The 22467-nt window shown below is 30.0% G+C and overlaps 1 protein-coding gene across 1 annotated transcript in view; it reads left to right on the top strand.

Moving 5' to 3' along the window:
- Positions 1–17902, top strand: part of LOC147814386 (uncharacterized) — a 171647-nt gene extending 153745 nt beyond the window's left edge. Inside the window, exon 3 of the mRNA XM_087155448.1 lies at positions 17738–17902. Coding sequence (XP_087011574.1) covers positions 17738–17902 — 165 coding nt within the window. The remainder of the gene's footprint in view (positions 1–17737) is intronic.
- Positions 17903–22467: the final 4565 nt, after the last annotated feature.

The following is a 22467-nucleotide window of genomic DNA, read 5'->3' as shown; positions in this document are numbered from 1 at the left end:
GTTGTTATTCACTGGAAGAGCAGTCACATTGGTATTTTCACTCGAAATACTGCTATATCACTGCCTTTATTCACATACTTGCAAATATATTTGATGCTCTTCTTTGAAGGGCGTGCATAAGTATTAGAGTTTAATATGACTTGTTGCAACGTGTGTGAATATTGTTTTTGATTTACTATGTTTCTATGTCTAGTTTGGATCCGAATACGATTAAATAAAGATATATTTAAAATATACGTTAAATCTGTGTAAAAAGTGAAAAAAAATTATTTATAAACCTATTCTCAGACCTACTGAATATACATATAAAATTTCATCAAAATCGGTCAAGCCGTTTCGGAGGAGTTTAAACACTTAAACTGTGACAAGAGATTTTTATATATTACATTTTTATATTTACATTCTCACGATAACTGTCATTTTTCAGTTCATAAAATCCCAAAAAGAGGAAAGTGAATAAAAAGCTCTGAAACTTTCAATCTTAATAGAAATATGTAATGGCATTATATAGAAAGTATATATCCTATAAATTATACTTAATATTTAAATAAATTAATTAATTTCACTGTTTAAAAAGTGAGAGAATGACGCTAATAGTGAGGGAATGATATTTTATTTTAATACATGTTTTTCTCTAATATCTAACATTTATTATAATTTAGTTTCATATACTTAATAGTTTTTAAAGGTTTCGAAAATAAAATTGGCTAGCACGTTTGAACAAAAAAAAATTTAATAATATACTCATCTTGAATCATTCCCTCATTTCAGCATCATTCCCTCACTTTATACATTAGTGAGGGAATGACAAATTTAATAAAATTTGAAAATAACAGTTAAGCCTAATTAATTTCTGAAATCAATCACATACAATTATATTCATACAAGAAAGCAACATATAATTATCCACTTTCTCGATAAAGTTGTGTCTTATTTTACTCTAAAAAACGACATGAGGGAATGACAAATGTAAAAAATTTTACCTGGTTTGATTCATTCAAATTTATTCCACAGTAAAGCTTCTTTAAGTTGAAGATGGAAACATACTGCAATTTTGTTCTATGATGCCAGTTGTTAACTGCTAAAGTTTTTATTAAAATATTTTTATTCTAAGAAGATTGCAGGTGATAAGAACATTGTTGTGAGGGAATGCATTGACTTGGAATTCTTAATTAAGAAGAAATTCAATTGAGAATATTAATTTTGCGTAAGTTTAAAATTCACATCAATAAGTATATTTGAAATTACGCTTGTATCCATTTCCATAATTTATTTTTTCATGAATTTTTAAAATTCGATATAATTAGTGAACTTAACGGCCACATATATTTTAAATTAAAAGAAATCCAATTTTTTGAAGAACTAACTAATAATTTAAAATATTTAAAAATAGAATATAACTTACTGTTAGGCATCCGAAGCGAAATTTTGTTTTAAAACTCCAATAATAATGAAACAAATCAGATAAATTGGGTATTTGCAACTAATCACATGATTGCGTCTAATCAATAGGTTGTGAGTTACATGATTTGTGTATTGGATGATAATTTCACATCTCTAAAAATTGGGTTTATTACAGCGATGCAACAATTTTAAAAACAAATGTAATTCGATAGATGATAGTGACGTTACGCATGTGTGTCGTACATGATAGACTGATCCACGTGTGGCGGCACTTGCAGGTAACCGATTCCTAATGTTTCTTTTTTGGAACATTGATGTTTCAAGAGTTCTTTTTTTTGAGATTATCTAACGCACTGAGTGATGATATGTGCATAAAATTCATTTTTAACTCTGACACTTATTTAAGCAAACTAACGATGTTAAAAAAAGAAAAGTGCAGAGAGAAAGAAAATCTGGTAAAATTGCCGAACTTCTTGGTAACGACTATTCTATTAAAAAAAGTCTCAGCCTAAAAAAACAAAAATTCTCGACATTGGAACCATTCATTTGGTAATTTTTCCGTCAATTTGGTAGCGGGTAACAGGAAGTTTTGGTTTCAAAAATTATACTTTTTAGTACAACACATTAAGCAAAAAAATATTAATAATGAACAGTAAATGGATAAAAGGAAGCAAAATATCCTAAGTGGTAGACAGATCATGGGTTAAAATCCCCGTTTTGTCGGGTTAACCATGAGAGGTTTTCGTGGTTTTCTTCCCCATGTGACGCAAATGTACATTAGTCCCCTCAAGATGTCCTCCGTCTCTTGGATCAAGTTTCTCCTAATTCTTTATCCAAGAGTTCTAAGATCTTCAGGGTTCGTTTCAAAATTACAAAGCCACTGAGTTAAACATTAATAGTCGCAAAAGGGTACGGTTTTGAAATGAAATAAAAGAAGTCTCTTGCAGAAAAAAGGAATGCGTTTAATCATCATGTACCTCGCAGTAATTTAAAATAACAATTGAGACATCTGATGGTCATTATTTGCGCCTATGTCTCCGGAAGAAATACCACAGAAAAAAACAGTTTTCAATGTAAAAAGTGCATAGATAGGTAAAAAGAGCTTTTTGACAAACGCCAATGCTCCAAAAATGGAATATCATTAAAAACACTCTTAAAAATTTTTTCACTTTATTTTTTTTGTTATTGTTTGTTTTATTGTTTTTAGATACCCTTTATAACCCTTTTAGATTCGCTTAATAATGCTAAATTTTGGGGATATTTGAATAATACCTTCTATACTCCGGCGTGTGAACTGTTAAACATATTGACTTGGTTTGGATTTTATTTGATTTAGCGAAAAAACATATTATTGTACCATAAAGTGTAAATATTTTCTGTTAAATTCTTTTTCCACACATTTAATTATTAAGTTAACTAACCTTAAGAAATGGATATGGCATTATCTTTGATGTATATCTAAATTTTACAAATACGTAAAATACTAAAATGAAGTAATCTGCAAATGGAAAACACATACATCATTTAAAATTTTAAATGTCTTTGCAGATTTATTTAGATCAAATAATAAATTTATTATTTATAGAGAATTTAAAGCAGTAAATCATTTCATGACATTTGATGCATTTTCTCGAAGGATAAATTTTTTCGCGAGAAATATCTCGTCGAAAGAAATATCTAGTCTTTTGAAAAATACAAGTCTTATATGTTTTTGTAAAAGCTTTACACCGCACATTTTCCTTTTGATGCGTATTTTAGGATTTATACATAGCGTAATATTTTCGGATAAAAAAATTCCCATATATTCTAGAAATTGGATGAATCTGAAGAAACCCTTGCAAATCGTTTCAGTCACATTTTTATAAAAGGCTTTTTGATAAACAACAGGAAAAATATCTGGCTTAAAAATATATATGAAAACAAACATACACATTTTTCATATTTTTCAGTTTAAAAGAAAGCTTAAATTGTTCTTTTCACAATCATATTTAAAGCATATGAAATCTCATTAAGAAATGCCATGCATAAATATGCATGCTCTATTTATAATAATACACTGAGAAAAAAGTAAGGTCAAAACTACCAGAATGTGGTAAAATTAACCGTTTTTCTGGCTCAACAAGAATACCAAAAAGCTTGGTGATTTTTACCGGAGTCCTCTCTTAATGACTTTGATAAAATTTACAATCGAATATTATTTTATAATATGTGATAAAATTTGGTAAACGTGGTCAAATTTGGCTATTTTATCATGGTACCTTAGAGCAAGGCATAAAAACTGTTTATTCGGTTAAATGTACTTTTCAGTTTTGTATTTTTTACTAAAAGTGCGGTATAAAGAACTAGATAATACCAAATAATGGTACCAGAATATGCTGCGAACCATTAGCATATGAACGGAAAAATCGCCAAATGAATGGTTTAAAGACAATATATTTTGGTTTCCATACCAGAAATGTCATTACTAAACAATATCAGAATTATACAATAATTACTATACAATACCCTAATGTTACCATAATTTCGTTCTCTGTGTGCTATGATATGCGCTTACTCATTTTCATATTTTAATTTAAAAAAAGTTATGTTTGCCTTAAATAACCGATAAAAAAGTTTTCTTATTAAAGTATTTTTTCGCTGTGAATTTGCTGAATCATGCCAAAACTGTAAACTTAACTGTTTTTCAACACTCAATTCGAATTACGTAAAATGTTTTTAGACTTGGTTAAAAATTTCAGCCACTTGGCCATTGACTTTATATACAATGAGCCAATTTTTATTCTCTAATTTTCTATATTTTTTTAGGAATTAGATTCTAGATGTTGCTCTTCAGTGTGGCGGATACCACCATGTGGCGGATACCACTTTTTACAGGCTTATGTTTCATCACACAACTGTTTTTTCCACTTTCTCTCAACTGTGTTTATCTTCTCGTTGTTCGGAGTTTACAAGACTGTAATGTCCCCTGTAGTTTCTTAGCCGAAAAGTGACCATGCGTGGTCAAGAAGCGTGTTACGGAAACTGTAAGATTACTACCACTAACTGCTCTCCAAAGTGGGCGCAAACGATTGCCTGGAGACAAAATTTCTATAAGTTTTACCTTCAAAAATGTAATGAATTATATTTTGCAAAAACCAGGGATATTTTTTAAATGTTTAAATGTTTCTTTGGCAATGAAATTCAATATACCATGCTAGTCTTTGTTTTTATCATTAATGATATTTTTTCCGATTGAGCAGTTTTATACCAGATATTCATATTAAAATTAATTTTTATTTCATACTTTAATATTCTTCATTTCATTTCTAATTTTAATAAATAAACTGAAATTTCTTTGCAGTTACTAGTTAAATTAATTAGGAACATATTTTTAAGGAATAGTAAGTAACAATAACCAGTTATTAAAAGTTTAAATTCATTAACTGAATCAGAAATATTATGAAAACGATGAAATCTTAAATTTTATTTTAAAATTGTTTTACATAAATGTATAATTTAGCAGTGATTCAATAGAAAAATGTATAATTTTAATGTCAATTGAGAAGCATAAAACCAGCAGATAATTGAGAAAACATTAAGAGAAAACATTTTTAGAATTCAGAATTTTAAGTATTAAAATGCGCGTAAATGCTTTAAAATCATCGCATTTTTAAAGAACTAATAAATGCTGTGTATGCAGAAGGCAATTCTATTAAAAGCTAAAATACTGCATCTTATATCTTATTAGTGCATCTGAGTTTATTTCTGAATTGAAAATTCTATTTATTCATAGTTAAAAGGCGTTTTGAAAGCTAAACAAGGTTTAAATGCAAATACTTTGAATCCTACATAAATGAAATTCTTATTCAAAATTAAATATTTTCCTTCAGGACTAATATCGCGATATATTTTCTGAAATTTCAGAATAACTTAAACTTCAGAAAATCAATACAACACACATTTATTGTGTTTTAGTTATTCAGATTATTAAATTATGTTGCGATACATTTTCTTAATAATCATAATAACCAGTTCTGAAGTATTTTTGTTTTGCATTTCCTATTATCATAAATTTCTTCTTTTACCTTTAGAAATGATTTTATGTATTATACGATCAATCTTTTACTTATTTTTGGAGCAAAAGAAGAAATTCTAGCGTCTTAACTGCATATTCGATATTTTAAAAAACCTTCCAGTTGATAGAGGAGCAAGCATTATCCAAATGGTTGCGAATATATATTAAAAATTTTTCAAGATTTATTGATATACTTTCAAATGCTATGTTAGTTTCACTTCATAAAACATTATTTTATGAAAAAAACTCCCTCAAAACTAATAATTTTCTTACAGGGATAAAATTAATTTCTTTATATATATTGTACAGGATCAATCTGATAGACTTGACACTTAGGGTGAATGAGTGATGGTTACGATCTGAGAAATTAATTGTGGACAGAATATTGTGGGCATTTTATAATGTTCTGACATTCTAATAATTATAAATTAAATTTCGAAATACTAATTATTCATGTATATATATATATATATATATATATATATATATATATATATATATATATATATATATATATATATATATATATATATATATATATATATATATATATATATATATATATATATATATATATATATATATATATATATATATATATATATATATATATATATATATATATATATACACTCTATAACACAAAAATCGAGGTACCAAGAAGGAGTTGTCCAATTGAAACGAAAATTGGTGGATCGGAAGACAATGTACAGACTAGTAAATGATTAAAATTTCAGAACAATTAAATACTTTATTGCAGAGTTACAGTAACAAGTTCAATAAGGTGTTGACCCGCCTCTAGCCTGGATACAAGCTGCCACACGACGTGGCATAGACCTATAAGGCTCCCGGATGGTCCCTTGCGGTATTTCCTGCCAAATTTGATGCAATTGTCGAACGAGGTCATCAACATTCCGTGCCAGATTCCGTCCCGGATGGGAGAGAGATCTGGTGATCTGGCAGGCCAAAGAAGAGTTTGACAAGCTTGCAGACAGTTCATAGCAACACGTGCCGTATGTGGTCAGGCATTGTCCCGCTGAAAAACCAGTCCACGGCTCTGCGAAAGGAACGGTGGCAAAACAGGTCTTAGGATTTCGTCGACGCACCGCTGTGCAGTAAGTGTACCTCTAATGACGACCAAAGGGGTCCGGTTGTAAAAGGAAATGGCACCCCAGACCATAATGCCTTTTTGAGGGCCGGTGTGGCGTGCAATAGTGAAGGCAGGATCCCCCCTCTGCCCTGTGCGTCTCCAAACACGTCTTCGATGATCGTCAGGACAGAGTTGGAAGCGGGATTCGTCGTTAAAGACTATACGTCCCCAGTCGGCATCATTCCAGTCATATCTGTTCAAAACATTCATGCATACGAAATTTCAAAGCAATCGGATAATTGCTTTGAAATATATATATATATATATATATATATATATATATATATATATATATATATATGGTACTTATTGTAAAAGTACTATATATATATATAAAGAGAGAGAGAGAGAGATTTTTTTATATAAATATCTATGGAATTTGTATGCTTCATTTATATTTGTGCATGAGCACTTTTAAACTAAACCTTATTCGATTTATTAAATATTATTCGATTACCTTATAATGTATATTAAGGCATATTTTGCTTTCAAACCTAATTGCTGAAAGATCCTTCAATTAAGCTCCTTAACAAACTTTTGTATATCACGAGAATATTAATTTCTTTTCATTCACTGGGAAGAGTTGAAGGGAGTCTACCTTTTATATCTTGTTTAAATGACATTTTCTATAATTAACTTACCAAAGTACTTCACAATGCTCTAAATAAGGAGCAAATCTAAGTTACTTCTAATTTATACACACCTTTCTCTTGTCTTCTTTGTACTTTTTGTTAAATGCGCTTTAGTTTTATTCAAATGAAATGCTCATCGGATTTTCTGGAAAACGTGTTAATTAATTTACCGTCGTCCAATCAAAGTTCCTTGCAAAACTAAAATACAAAACTTTTATAAAGAAATAGGGTTTTAATCAAAAAATGTTTTAATTAATATCAGAAAAGTTGAGAAATGTAATAATTGTGTCTAAGACACCTATTTTTATTATAATTAATAAAAATGTCTAAATATTGTAAATGTTTTTTAAAAAAATATGATCTTTAAATAATTTCTTGTCAAGCCATAATAGCCTCAGCATATTTTACTGTATTACTCAATTCTTATCAAAATAATGTAAATGCACAATATCATTGGTGGGTATAGTGCATCGTAATCTCCTATAATATTTATTTTCTGTGAGTTATCATAACTAGACAAAATCTGTTTTTTTTATAGTATTATTTTTTTTTACGAGAAATTACTTTTTAAAGTACGAATTCTCTTGTAGCATATATTTTTTAGCGTTCTAATTTCGGAAATTTAGAAAGACCAGAAGATAACATTTGCTCTGGATTATTTATTGCGAATTTTGCGACCCATTTTTATTACAATACACATTACAACATAGCCAACTAAATCACGCAACCGAGTCTGAGAGCGATATATATTAAATGTTCACATCCGTAAATTATAAAAATGATAAGTAAAAAAATCAATGAATCAATCAGTTCGAAAATTAGATATTGGTTGAATCATTGACTCAATAAAGGAGCATATGAGCAAAAGATAGAGTAATCGTCTTTTTATATGAATTTATATGGTCGATATTTTTCGAGTTGACTTAAAGGAAAACAAAAATTACTTTCTGATGCATGAATTCTGATGTATTATTTTCTGATGTCTATCATCTATCCCATGTCAATAAATAACGAAAATTAATGGGATATACTTATCGATCAAACTGGACTTTAAGAATAAGTTCAAAAGAAAATAATTTTCTGATACAAAGTTCAATCTGCTAAAAAGAAATTTGATATGTGAATCAATCAGCCAAAAACAATTTTAAAATGAATCTCAATAAAATAGTTCTGAACAAAAATTATTTTCTGACGCATGAATCAATTATCTAAAACCAATTTTAAAAACAATTTCAAACAAAGTATATTTTCTTGTATATGGATTTATTATAGCCAAAAACGATTAAACTAAAACTCAAAGTAAGATTATTCTTGTGTATGAACTAATTAACCAAAATTGATTTTTAAAATGAACCTCAGGCAAAGAATATTTTGGGTATGTGGATTAATTAGCCAAAGCCGATTTAAAAACACAACTCGAGCAAATGATATTTTCCAATATTGGCCCTATATAGAATTGTCCGAGTCACCCGATATTTTGCAGCCCCTTTATAACCAATATCGGCCCTATATTACACTGTCAGGTTCACCCCATATTTTATATTCCTTACACAGTCGATATAGGCCCTATATAGGTCCCATAAGGAACGGTATTGGACCTATATAGGTTAAATATTAAAAAAATATATAGACATCCCAATATGGGTCCCTCGGTAAATGCTCATGTAGAACCCATATTGAGCCAATTATGAATCCAACTGAGTCCGAGGTTGCTATGGATTAGTCTATCTTTAAACGCATTTGCCGCCAAACAAAACTATTGAATAAGCCCAGAGGTTTCCCTTAATAATTTCAACAATTAATCAATATTTATCCTCCTTGTCTGTTTGTAAAAAAACATTACAGTACAATATGATGAATTTGACATTAGGGGTAAATACTCTACTGTGTCTTCATGATTTCCTTAATAAAATTAAGTTATTGCTTTTTTTTCATTTAGAATTTAAACTCTAATTGTTAAGTCATAATTCATCCTAATTCATACTCATATAGTAATATTACCATTAAATTTCATATTACAGTTAATTAAATAACTTGATATATTTCTAAAATATATATTTTAGTTTTCACTGGCTAATGAATTTCAAAAATATCCACGTAACCACGAAGTTTTCATCTTATATTTTTTAGTCACTTCTCTTTCTCTAAAAACTGCCCTGCATTAAAAGAATCTAAAAGAAGAAGAAAAGATATTTCTTTTTTAATTAGATTTTTGATTAGAAGAAAAATAATTAAAATGTAATTTTCAGTTTATATTAATCAAACAAATGATTATCACAGGGGAATATTTTCTTTTGTTTTCTGTTACTTTAGATTTTGCCAGAGTACCAAGCATGCTTCGGAAGTAAACACTGGGGGTTCCGCGTTCGTGTGAGTTCCAACCGAAACACCCAGAGTACAAGGTCAAGAAAGCTGAGATGGGCGCAGTAGCCCTTGGCCCTCTTTGGTCTGTCACGACATTGAATTTAGTAGGGTTTTTTGCAGCTAGAAGCAGATTTTGTTTACAGATCTTAGGTACTTAATATTGTATCCCTGAGTCACGATGGCTCAGGAAATAGAGCATTTGCCTTCCAATAAGGTGATACGGGTTCTAATCCCAGGGATGGTTGCTCGATATGAATTCCACAATCGGCTTGCACCGACCACAGTGCTGACATGAAATATCCTCAGTGGTAGACGGATCATGGGTTAGAGTCCCCCTGCCCGTTAGAGTCATGGGTTAGAGTCCCCCTGCCGTCAGACTAACCGTGGGTGGTTTTCGTGGTTTTCCTCGTAAATGCGTGTTAATTCCCTCAAAAAGTCCTCCACGAAGGCAAATTTCTCCTAATACTTGATACAGAAGCTCCCTTGTAATTTGGATTTGGTTCAAAATTACAAGACTATGGAGTTGAACATTAGTAGTCGTAAACCAAAAAATTGGGCCGGCTGTTCAACAACGCTATAAAATAAAATTAAATATCATATCCCTGATTTCAAGACTGCAATAAATTTCTCTCCAATTAATTTCTTAAATGATATTTTGGTCTATTTTAGCTAATATGCGCAAATTTAAAAATGCTATATATAACAAGGGGTGGCATATATATTGCTACAAACTTCAAGGGGAGTTAGAGCATATCATCAGGATTAAAATTGCCTAGAAACCTATGCCCGAAAATGCCATCTTATGCCACTTATGAACTATTGTTTCATGTGCTTCTGGGCTGCCTATAAAAGCGAAGCAACCCTATCCAACATTTCCGAGCATAGATTTCTATGAAATTTTTATCCCCTTGAAGCTCGCAACTTTTATTCTACCCCCTGTTATATATAATGTCTTTAAACTTGCACATTTCCTCAGAAAATATACTAAATATACCGAATATCTTTTTTAAAAATAATCAGTAGATATAGTTGCAAAACTAACATCAGATTTTAAATTCCCATACCCAAATTAGGAGGTAATATCATGTATTTGCATAAATGCAACAAAAAATTGTTCCCCACTGTTATTTCGTATTATATAACAATTGTGCAGTTGAAAGTCTTTTACTAACGAAACAAAAATTATTTAATGAAATAAATTGCGAAAAAGGTAAAATAAAAATTGTCATCATCAACTTAAATCATTGATAATGAAAAAAGTGTCAATTAATAATAGACAGTGCATTTCAAAAGTAATATTATCCAAACTAATTGTGTCATTAATAAGTAGAATTTATAACAAGTTTACATTTCAAGTTAACATTTTGCTTATCGAAAATCATTCGATGTAAATTAGATAACAAACATAAAACTAAACAAAGAAAAGTTACTCTTGCAACTATTTGAATAGGAATGGACATTTAAATAACTAAAAATACCCATCGTTTGTCTTTAATTTCGGCTAAACGTAGGAATAATGTTATGCATGCAAACATCTTTCTAAAACAGCTTTAAAACTTAATTTGAGTTTAAAAATGTTATTTTAAGACACAATTTTCTGAAATTTTGTAGCTTTGCGGGGATTTATTTAATGCAATTGCATAATTTTGAACATACTCTTTACAAAGTTTATGAAACTGCAAACAGTTGCTTATTTTTGACCTTAGGCAACAGCTTTGAAAGGTTAACCAAAATTATACACTGCATATTTTGTAGTTGTATATTAAATATAAGGGTTGCCCTGGTAAAAAGTGGATCATTGCGAATGCCTCAGGATGACTGTAGCTATAGAAGCGCCACCAAACAGGGTGCTGCTATATCTACAGTTCAGAACAAACCATTCACAAACTTTGCAAGGATGGTCGGTCGTATGCACTGAATATAGCAATCACCAGTAAGAGCTGCTTGCGGTCTAGCAAATCGATTGATATAAAGTAGTGCTATACATGGATGAGTTCAGATTGGAACAACTATTTATTTACTGCCTCAAGGGAGCACTATCAGTTCCCAATACTGTAATACTCTAATGAAAATACGGAAAGCAATCAAAAACAAACGGCCAGGTTTTCTTGCGCAACGAGTGGTCATGACAATGCCTTCCACTAACGTCCCGCGAAACCCAGAATAACTTAAAAAATTTCGGTTTGAAAGCGTTGGGACACCCTCTATACAGTTCAGATTTGTCACCATGTGACCTCGACGTCTTGGGACTTTTTAATAGATCATTACAGGGGATCCGTTTCCATTGTTATGACGAAGTGAAGGAAGCTGCGCATGACTTCCTGCGGAGCCAACCACAATCTTTCTGCAGCAAAGGCATAGCCGTGCTGACGGGGCCTGTGCTACAACGTCCATGGCGATTTCTTTTAATTTCCAATAAAGATATTATTTTCATTCAACTTGGCCATTTTTCATCTGATCAACCCTTATATATTTGGAAAATATTTGGGAATAACTTTAAAATATTTTAATTGTATAATTTTTTTAAAAAAATTACTTCTCTTTAGCTAATTATAAGCTTATTTAATTGTTAGCCATAGTTGTTGGCAAATTGGTCAGATTTTTTTCAATATGCATAAATCATTAAACATCATAACAATATAATTATTCAATATACATTTCTCAATAAGCATAAACATTAAGAAAGTATTTCTCCTTCTGGAGGTCAACAATCAAAAGAAGGGGTTAAACATTTAATACCAAAATCGTCACTACTGAATAAAAGTGGAAGTATTTAGTCTAATAATTGATGCAAATAAATAAGCAGCTAATATAGCAGTTTTAATATAGCAGTTTTAATTAATAGTTACTTTTAGAAACATAAAAATGATAGAATCATTACTAATGAATATAAATGAACTATTATTTGATCAGTAATTAATATTACAACAAGAGTCCAATTCAAATGAAAAAAGAACAATTTTTGAAATTTTAAATTACACGGAATGAAAATTTAGCAGTTCTAATTGATAATTACTTATAGAAGTAGTACATTGATTGAATCATTTCCAGTAAATATAAACAGAAATTTATTTTATCAATAATTAATATTAGAACATAAGTCAGTTTCAAATGAAAAAAGAACAGTTTCGTGGAGTTTTTAATAGCACAGAATGATTATTTAGTAGTTTTAATTAATACTTAATTTCAGAAGCAGTAGAATAATAGAATCATTGCTAGCGAATATAATGGAAAATTGTTAGATCAGTAATTAATATAAGAACATCACTGCAATTCAGATGAAAAAATATAAATTTTTGAGGAGTTTTTAATAGCATTTAATTATTATTTAGCAATTTTGATTAATAATTACTCTTAGAAGCAGTAGAATGTTAAAATTATTTTTAAGCTCTAATAATGATAACATTTCCAATAATATTTAAACCATTAAAAGAAGAGACTAAAGCTAAACCATTTCAATTCCAGAACTTTAATTTTCGTTCAAATTGCTTTCCTTCAAGAATGCTAGAGTAACTTATTTATTCAAATTTTTTTTCTTCATTTTCCTTAAATGCTCCTTAATAGAATATGCAAAGGCGTTAATTAAATTAAGACGCTCTCTGCCCACCCCAAGAGGAAATCGAGTGATTTAGTCCAAAGAATAAGTTAAGAAGAATGTCCTTAAATATTCTCATCTTTTATGAGCAGTGAGGTTAATTTAATTAAACTTATTTGTAAGAAGAAAAAAAACTTGTATTTTTTGTTTCTTTTTCAACAAGTTTTTAAAAGAGACTCAACGAGAAAGTAAAAACAGATAAATTGCCTTAATTCCGTCAAAACATGAAAGGAGAAAGAAAATATAATTTAAATTTATAAAACTAACGTTTTCAAGAAATGTAATTTGTTTCGCTATTTTTAATTATCGTTGCGAACATTGTCTTGTTTTAGAAATAAATGGGGCTTTCTTTTAAAAAAAAAAAAATTCTATTTTTACAGACTTCCTGAAAATTTTAAAACTATCTAAGCTGGGAACTGTAAAATATTAGTAAAGATTTAAAATTGGATGTCAGCTGTTCAGAAGCTTTACTTCAAAATAACAAGTATTTCTGTAATGTACTTAACACCATTTTTCCTTAAGCATATTTTAAAATGACACTTCTTTTTCTTATTATCGTATTCTACAATAAATCCAATATTATTTCAGTGTCTCATAAAGCTTTTAGATTTTAAAATACATATATTTCTCAAAAAATATTTCTTAAGATTTGTAAATTGAACTATTCATGTGCTTTGTTTTGCAATAAACTAATTCCTACCTCATTCGCTATATTCTTTTTAAGATTTAGAAATGGATTTTTATTTGTTAAGTAATTAATTAATTTATTTTTTGAGATATGAAATGCCGCAATAATTTGAAATCGTTGGCTCTAAAAATTCCTTTAATTTCTAAGAAATATTGGAAAATTATGTGTTTGTGTGGGCCTTAGCCATCTTTAGAATACTACTACAAGCTACCCTAACATTAAGGTTGGATTTCCAGCCAGTTACTTTGAGGACGCTCAATTCTCCTTCCAAACAATCTCATATTTTGGACTACTTATCTCTCAAATTTGTGTGCTGGGGTGTGTCTATGAAAAATTTTACCCTGGTGCTGTTACCAAGCATTCTAATAATGTGACCAAATTATTTCAACATTTGGATTTCTATGATTTTTGTTATATTCAAGTCTTTGTAGATTTTGTTATAGTTTTTTTTTTCAGATTAGATGACAATTAAATTCACTAAAAATACGTCCTACGCAGTCCTAATAAATGGAAACAGCTATTTATCTTTTTCAGTCATTACCAACGCTTCGGCGGCAATTGTTAAAATAGATCTGATTAAATATTTAAAAATAGTCAATTTAGTTGATCTTCTTATTAAACCTGTCGTTAAATAATTTTATTCCAGAAGAGTATCGGTTGACGAGTTCCGCTATTATGGATTTCCGATGTTAAATTGTTTTATGAGTTGATTTCAGATTCTAAATATTTTACTGCTTCAAAATTATGTTTGTCTGCTCCAAAGATTAGCTTATTAAATTTTAATTTGGTGCGTAGCATATATTTGGTTTTAGTTTGGCTACTGATGAGCTGTATTTTGGCTGCCTCAGCTTCTGAAAAAATGAATGCTTGTTTGAGATCCGTTGATGTTCTCGCCATAATATCGAAATCATCGGAAAGAACAAGTATTTTTACAGATTTGGTAAGTATATTTCCATTTATGTTTACTATGGAGTCTTTGGTAATTTTTTTCATGAGCTAAATTAAAAAGAAGGCGAACCATTGCATCATCTTGCTTTAAACCATGCGTTAAAGTAATAGGCTCTGATACGTTATTCTGGATTTTCACTCTAAGTTTTATCTCTAATAAGGTTATAGAAGTAAATATAACACGTTTTTTAAAGTTTTAAATTCCCTCATAAGAGCCAAGGTGGCTGAGGGGATAGAGTGCTTGCCTTCCAGTGGCCCGAATGGAACACCTAGGTTCGAATCCCAGCGATAACTGGTCAAAACGAATTCCGCACCCGGGCTCTCGCGACGACCACAGTTCTGACGTAAAATACTATCAATGGTAGACAGATCATAGTTTAGTGTGCCCTTGCCGTGAGGCTAACCGTGGTAGGTTAATGCGGTTTTTCTCTCCATGTTACGCAAATACGAGTTAGTATCATCAAAAAAGTTCTCCATGAAGACAAATTTCTCGAAATACTTGATCCATCCAAGAGTTCCCTTGCTTTCTAGATTGGGTTCAAAATTATAAGGCTACTGAGTTGAACATTGGTAAATCGTTAACTCAAAATTTGGTCAGCTGTTCAACGACCATTGTAAAATACAATTCTCTCATAGAATTACTAAGTTGTTTTCGATTGACCGAATCATATACTTTATTCTTATAAATTTTTTTTTTAATCTGTAATACGATGGTAGATATCAATTCCAAATTCCAGAGTTTTCATTCCATTACTTGTCTTATGCTCAATGTTAGTTCGAAAGTCGATCTACCATTTTAGAAACTGTATTTGTAACCACCAATTATGTTATCCGTATATGCAAATCAGTGGTGAGAAAATTTTATAGGAAATAAGCCGATTTCTCTATAATTTGAGCACTCAAGGGTATCTCCTTTTTATTGAGTGAGGCAGGTAGTACTAAATTTTCATTCATCTGGTTATGTTTCATTATCCGAAATAAATATGATCAGAAGATGAAATATTTCACTAGTGTTTGGTCCAGAGCTTTTTATTCATTATGATGGCATTAAATCGGGATTCGGTAATTTATGAGCCTATATAGTTTATTAGTTGCTTTTTCAATCAAAGATGGGTGGCCCTAATTTTTATTGTTAGACTCGTATTCTTTGTAGTAGTTATGCAATAAATGTATGAAATATTTGTTCCATCTTTCGAGCATTGCTTGCCTATCATTCAAAATAATAGGCCGTTGCTTTTAACGTGAAGCCTTTGCTTATCAGGTTAATTTCGCAAACGAAATATTAATGCTTATTTGATCCTTTGAGGTATTCAACATCTTAGATATTCGTGAAATTTAATTTCTTATTTTTATGAACATTCTTTCTTCGGAATTTTTTTCTTCATGTTTTACTTTTTATGCGTCTCCCAGCACGTGATCGTCTGCTTTTCTAAAGGCATCCCTCAGAATACTTCATTTATCTTATATGGTTTTAATGGTCTCAACTGCTTTTAATTACAGCCTATCATTGAGAAATAATTGATATTTTTCTTCAGTATCTCGGTTGCTGACTTGTTCGCAAATTGTAGCGTTTTTTTTTCTCTTTGTATTTTTCGAGCATTTGAGAATACGAGCATTGTTTAGTAAGTTGAGTCAATACTAAAAAATGGTCAGTATCAAATACAGCACGACAAAAGGTTCTGGCACCACATACGTCAAACACATATCTTGAACCCATTAGTATCTGACCTATTTATGGGTTATTTTCCACTAAATGACGTACCTGCAACTGACGTAGTGCGGGTATCTTGATCCTGATTGGTTGTTGAACCGTTTCACTTGATTACGTTGGCAACTGATCCTTCCATTCTATTTCGAGTAAGACAAGCCCGTCAAGCATCAATTCTCTTAAATGATACATTCTACATTCATACACAAAGATTCTTTAACAAAAATTTAAATTTTTTTCACTATATATTTCTTACTTAGGGAAACTAGGGAAGTGTGACTCACCAATTTTGAAATAAACTAGTGGGATGTATGCCTTATGAGGAATAATTTTAGGGGGCAACATTCGCTTCGGCCCATAGAAGGTCCTGTGAGAGATAAAAAATAATTCAATATATGGAAAAATCGGTATTTTATTACTTCAGTGCAGACTATTAGTTATTGTAATTGTCTCATACTCCGATTAATTTTGTGGTACTTTCACGTACTATATAATGCACATTTATTGTCAAAATTGATTTCGAAAATTTTATATATCTGTAGTTTTTCAGAAAAACCTGTTAGGTTAATTTAAAAAAAAAAAAAAATTACATCAAATTTTTTAATTTTTTTTTCCAAAAAACTTTCCAAATGAATTGGAGTATGTAATTGCAAATCAATTAATTAATTAATAATTAATTAATTTTCTGATTAATTTATTAATTAGCAAATTAATTAATTATCCAACTAATTACAAATTAATTGGATTATGTGACAATTACAATAACTAATAGTCTGCATTGAAGTAATAAAAGACCGATTTTTCTATATATTGAATTATTTTTTATCTCTCACAGGACCTTCTATGGGCCAAAACGAATGTTAATTAATTTATTAATTAGCAAATTAATTAATTATCCAATTAATTACAAATTAATTAGATTATGAGACAATTACAATAACTAATAGTCTGCATTGAAGTAATAGAATATCTATTTTTCTATATATTGAATTATTTTTTATCTCTCACAGGACCTTCTATGGGCCGAAACGAATGTTGCCCCCTAAAATTATTCCTCATAAGGCATACATCCCACTAGTTTATTTCAAAATTGGCGAGTCACACTTCCCTAGTTTCCCTTGTTAGCACAAAGATATGCATGAAGCCGTATCGAACAAAAGCAAACTAATTATGCATTGTATTTCACTAAATTAGATGAGTGATATGGCACTGTGTTTAATTAACTTCACGTTAATTAACATTGTAACTCATGTGGAGAAATTTGGCTCAACTTTAACTCGCCATTTTGCTTCTAAACCATCAGCTGGTGCTAACGTCATAGGTTACACGTGTGGGTATCTGTGGTCTTCTTCTTCTTGAAGTGCAAGTACCCGATTAGAAGATTGCCATATGATCGTGGGGAAAATTTGCGAATTCGAGTAGATTTTCTTTCTATAACTATGTGTCTTATGGGTATTTGTAAAGCAAATTAATTATGCTTTTAATGTTATATAAAATGTGTATAATTTATGCCGAATGATAATGTTTTATTATAATTTCAGAATTTAAAAAACATGATTTCTGAAATCAAGGTTTATCCTGTTCTGTTTCTTAATTATTTTTGTACTTAAACAATATAATATGTTTCTCATTAAAAAGCATCAATAAAAATAACAATTAGCAACATTAATAAACATTTACATAAGCAACATGATTAATTAATAGCATTTATTTGAAATAATATTAAATGAGTAAAGTTATAAAAGCGTTTACTTTCATTAGAAATTTACGTAATGATTTCAAATTTTTGTTTTTATTTCGAACCTAATATGTATGCACTATAAATACATATCCTTTTAAAAACCGACTAAAAACATTTAGTTTTTTTAAATGTTATAGGATCTAAAGTGTTCTAATCTACCAAAACATGTTCCTCATAAAACCATTCTACAAAGAATTATAAAAAAAATGATTTTAAAAAAACATTTCATGCGTAAAATATTACAAGTATTAGCTAACATTAAAAATCTACCTAATTAGTTTAACAGTCTCATTGTTTGGAATCTGATTTGTATATACTAGACACATATCCCTTTTTCAAAATTATATAAAATTATTAAAAATATTACAAAATGCTTTTTAAAAAGGAAAATTGATGCAAAGAAACGTTAATAGCATTTATTTGAAACAGCATAGTAATTATAAAAATATTTAAATTCATAATTAACTGATTAGCTTTCGATTTTTTTTCTCTGCCGAAGCTAAATTACATAAGCTATAAGCGCACATCCTTCTAAAACAATTTACAAATTTTAGTTTGTTCTTCATATCATCATGTTCTTTATTATTTTCTTCATACCAAAAAATTAAAATAAAATCTACTACATGCATCTCATGAAATCACCATCGATAAAAATAATTATTAGCAACTTTAATTTATAAGAACATTCTATGCATAAAACGTTAAAAGCATTTACTTACGTTATAAAAAATCGACGTAATTAGCTTAAGAATGTTATTTTAGTTTAAAAGCTAATTTGTATAGACTACAAACTCATATTCTTTTAAAAAGAGTTAAACGACTTCCAATCCTTTACAAGCAACTGAAGCTTAAACTTTCAAGCAAAGCAATAGGGAAAAAAACTGGATCTTAGTAAATTAATGAGGAATACTTTAAGGTTTAAATCACTCAAGTGAAGTTTTTTTGTAAAGGTAAGAAGACATTTTAATAGGCACTTATTCGCAACATTCATTAATATTAGCTCTTATAAGAATACTTAAAAAACGCATTTTTTTCTAAATAGCGCCATAGCAATTTTTTTAAACTGTTGCATTCGTCTAGCATTTTTTATTCTTTATTTTTTTTAAAAAAATTTTAGCAATTTGCAAGTACATATTTTATTTTAACTAAATGAAATTATTTAGAAAATAAACGTGTTTAGATATTTGAATAATTTCAGAGAATAGTATCGAAATATTTTGGTGCATATTGTTTTTAATTGTAATTTATGTATTTATCATTTTTTCAAACATCATATTAATACCTTGAGAAAAAATTGTTTTCAAGTTGTAAATGCAAACTATCTTTTTAAATCTGGCCTCGTTAAAAAAATATATTTTGAAGTAAAAAAAACGTAACTTTGACTGTCAAGACTTTTAAGAATAAAATCTAGCGAGGTTGATATATTCAAGGAAAATAATGAAATGAGGAATACATGCAATGACAATTCGAAAAAACCCTCACATGTACATTTTGTATTTTTATTCCTTTGTTTTAGAACAAGGCGAGACTGGCATTTGTTTTAAAGAGATTGAAAATTGTTTTGGGATGTTCTTAATTTGGTTTAATAAATTAATATATATTTTTAATTGCCTCACAATTTCCTATTTTACAAAATAAAATTTTTCCTCAAATTATTGGTGATTCAGCTGGTCTAGAGAAAGACCTCCCGACAATTTCCTGACAATTGGTGTCTCATGAATTGGGGTGAATACCGATATCAGTGTTTTTTTAAAAAAAAACAAAACTATTAGGGAGATAATCATGTCGTTGTCATTGAAAGAAAGGAAATGTGGTTCAGTAAACTTTCAGAATTAGAAAAAAACTGAAGAGATGACTAAATCCAGGATACGTGATTTAATTGTAAATAATAAAGCTTATGAAGAGGAAGAAACGAAGTTACTGCTAGAAGGATTAGTGAAAGAGAGATTAGAGAAGTGAAAGAAATAGAAAACAATCAACGCTAGTTGCAGTTAGTGTTGCAGGCAAATTTGTAATTAGATAAGTTAAGAATTGAACTTGAAATAATTTGATCTTGGCTCTTGAATAGAAAGATAAAAAATAAAAATACCGCATCGTTGCGTATCTTACTTATTGAAAGCAATGTCAAACTTCAATCCAAAGACTACTGATATAGTACAGTACTTGGAGTTGTTTGAGAAAACCGAAAGGGAAAGCTTTGGATAAAAACGAAAGGGTGTCACACTTATGGCATTTGTTACCAACAGATGTAGTGATGCGAGTATTCTACGAAAAATGAGAAAATTATGATTATGTCAAGAAATTTTCATTTAAGTGCTTTCAACTGAGCGGTGACAAATTTAAGCAGAAATTTGTGCAGCATCAGAAGGATTTGGATAAAAGTTAGAAAGATCATGTGTATGAGATTACAAATTATTGTCAAGGATTGATTGATAGATTAAACATGCGAGTTTTCCAAAATTTGAAGAAATTAATAAACGTGGATCAAATGAAAAAGAAAGTGCCACAAGAAATTAGAAACTATTTCACGGGCATATGGAGCAAAGTTTCAAACTCGACCATGCTAGCCGTCAAGTTGGATGGATATTTAAAACACTCGACGGGCTTTTGGAGAGCAGGTAAATTATTTTGACATGCCTACCTAATTTAGAGTCTCAAGAATTATTCAGAAATCGCCGATTCTGGAAAACGATGCTAGTTTCCAAAGAACAAATGAATTGATTGATAAGAATTAAACTCGGATAGATGTCATTATGAAGATGTTAGTGTCAGCAGCCTAAGGGGCTGTTTTAGGCTGAATAATTTTCCCTTCAATATTTTTCAATCCTTAGCAAGATTACAAATAGTAAAATAAATGACGACAGGAATAAGAGAATAAGACTGGCAATTTTATTTTATACACTTTTTGGAACAGCAACAAAACATGATGCCACTCACCACAAAACAAATATATATATACAAGAGATTGGAAATTAAATTAAAGAGGGAACATAGAGTACGCTACAAGCCAAAAAATATGAATTGAAAATCATAGCCAAAATTATATACTTGCGGAAACGAAAGGCATTTGAACAAATTTCACCTTAAACTTAACATCAGGGAAAATCAAGAAACTAAAAGACATGTATATGTGCATAATGTTCTGTCAGTAAACGAATCTCAGATTTTAGAAGATGTAATATCGAACATTCCAGCAGCTATAATAATACCTCAAGGTGGATGTCTTATAGATGGTCAATTATGTAAGTTAGATAAGAAGGTAACCTCAATTGGAAACTTTGGCCGATTCACTAACAGAGATAACGGTGTTAAAAAAGAGCTGATTGGAGAGTTACCAAAACAAGATATGCCATTAATAATATAGAAATGAGCCTTCGGAGCTACGGAAAAATTTCCACTTGTAAATATTCCGATGGCCATTGTTTCGGAAGGTCAAGTTAATGTAATACATCAGGAAGTAATATCCGCAGTTACTGAGAAATTGACGGAGAATATTTTGTTACCAATTCAAATTTGACAAATACTTGCAGTATCTGAAATGGGAAATGTTAATAAGGATGATGTAGGTAAAAAAGAAACCCAAGAAGAAAGTCTTATGAGCACGGAAATTAAAGAACCCACTTGTTATTTATCCCATATTGGACACACATCGGGGGTCGCTAATGATGAAATCGGTGAAACGAAGACCGACATATTTTTGAAAGAACAACATTCTTTTGATGAATCAGCTGAAACCAGAAAGATAGCAACAAGCAGGAGAGGTGGTTTCTATTGAAATGACAAGTTTTTATTTAACAGTGACAAAATATTGGATGAAACTATAGATCAGCTGGTTTTGCCAAAAAGTGGGAGGAACGAGGTGTTAAAATCGGCAAATGCATCACTTTTAGGAAGTCACATGGGAGCTCGTAACCCTTCAGAATGAATACGATATTCGCTTTATTGGATAGGATGTTTTGACGCTATCAAAAATATTGCCACGCTTGAGTATATTGCTAGCTGGTTAGACCAATAAAAGAAAAGTATCATTCAAACATTACTCCAGTGGAGAGAACTGAATTGCCGTTCTAAGTTGTAAACATATATCTGATCGATCCAATTGAGCCACCAATTACATTCTGACCAACATGCTTGAGACAGTATCGACAAGTACATTGTCAGCAAGGGCTACATGTGAGGCACT

This window comes from Parasteatoda tepidariorum, chromosome 2 (genome assembly GCF_982258835.1).
Source record: "Parasteatoda tepidariorum strain Cologne lab strain chromosome 2, Ptep-v5.0, whole genome shotgun sequence".
Lineage (NCBI taxonomy): Eukaryota > Metazoa > Arthropoda > Arachnida > Araneae > Theridiidae > Parasteatoda > Parasteatoda tepidariorum.
Note: the sequence above shows the minus strand (reverse complement) of the source record. Positions and strands in the feature narration are given on the sequence as shown.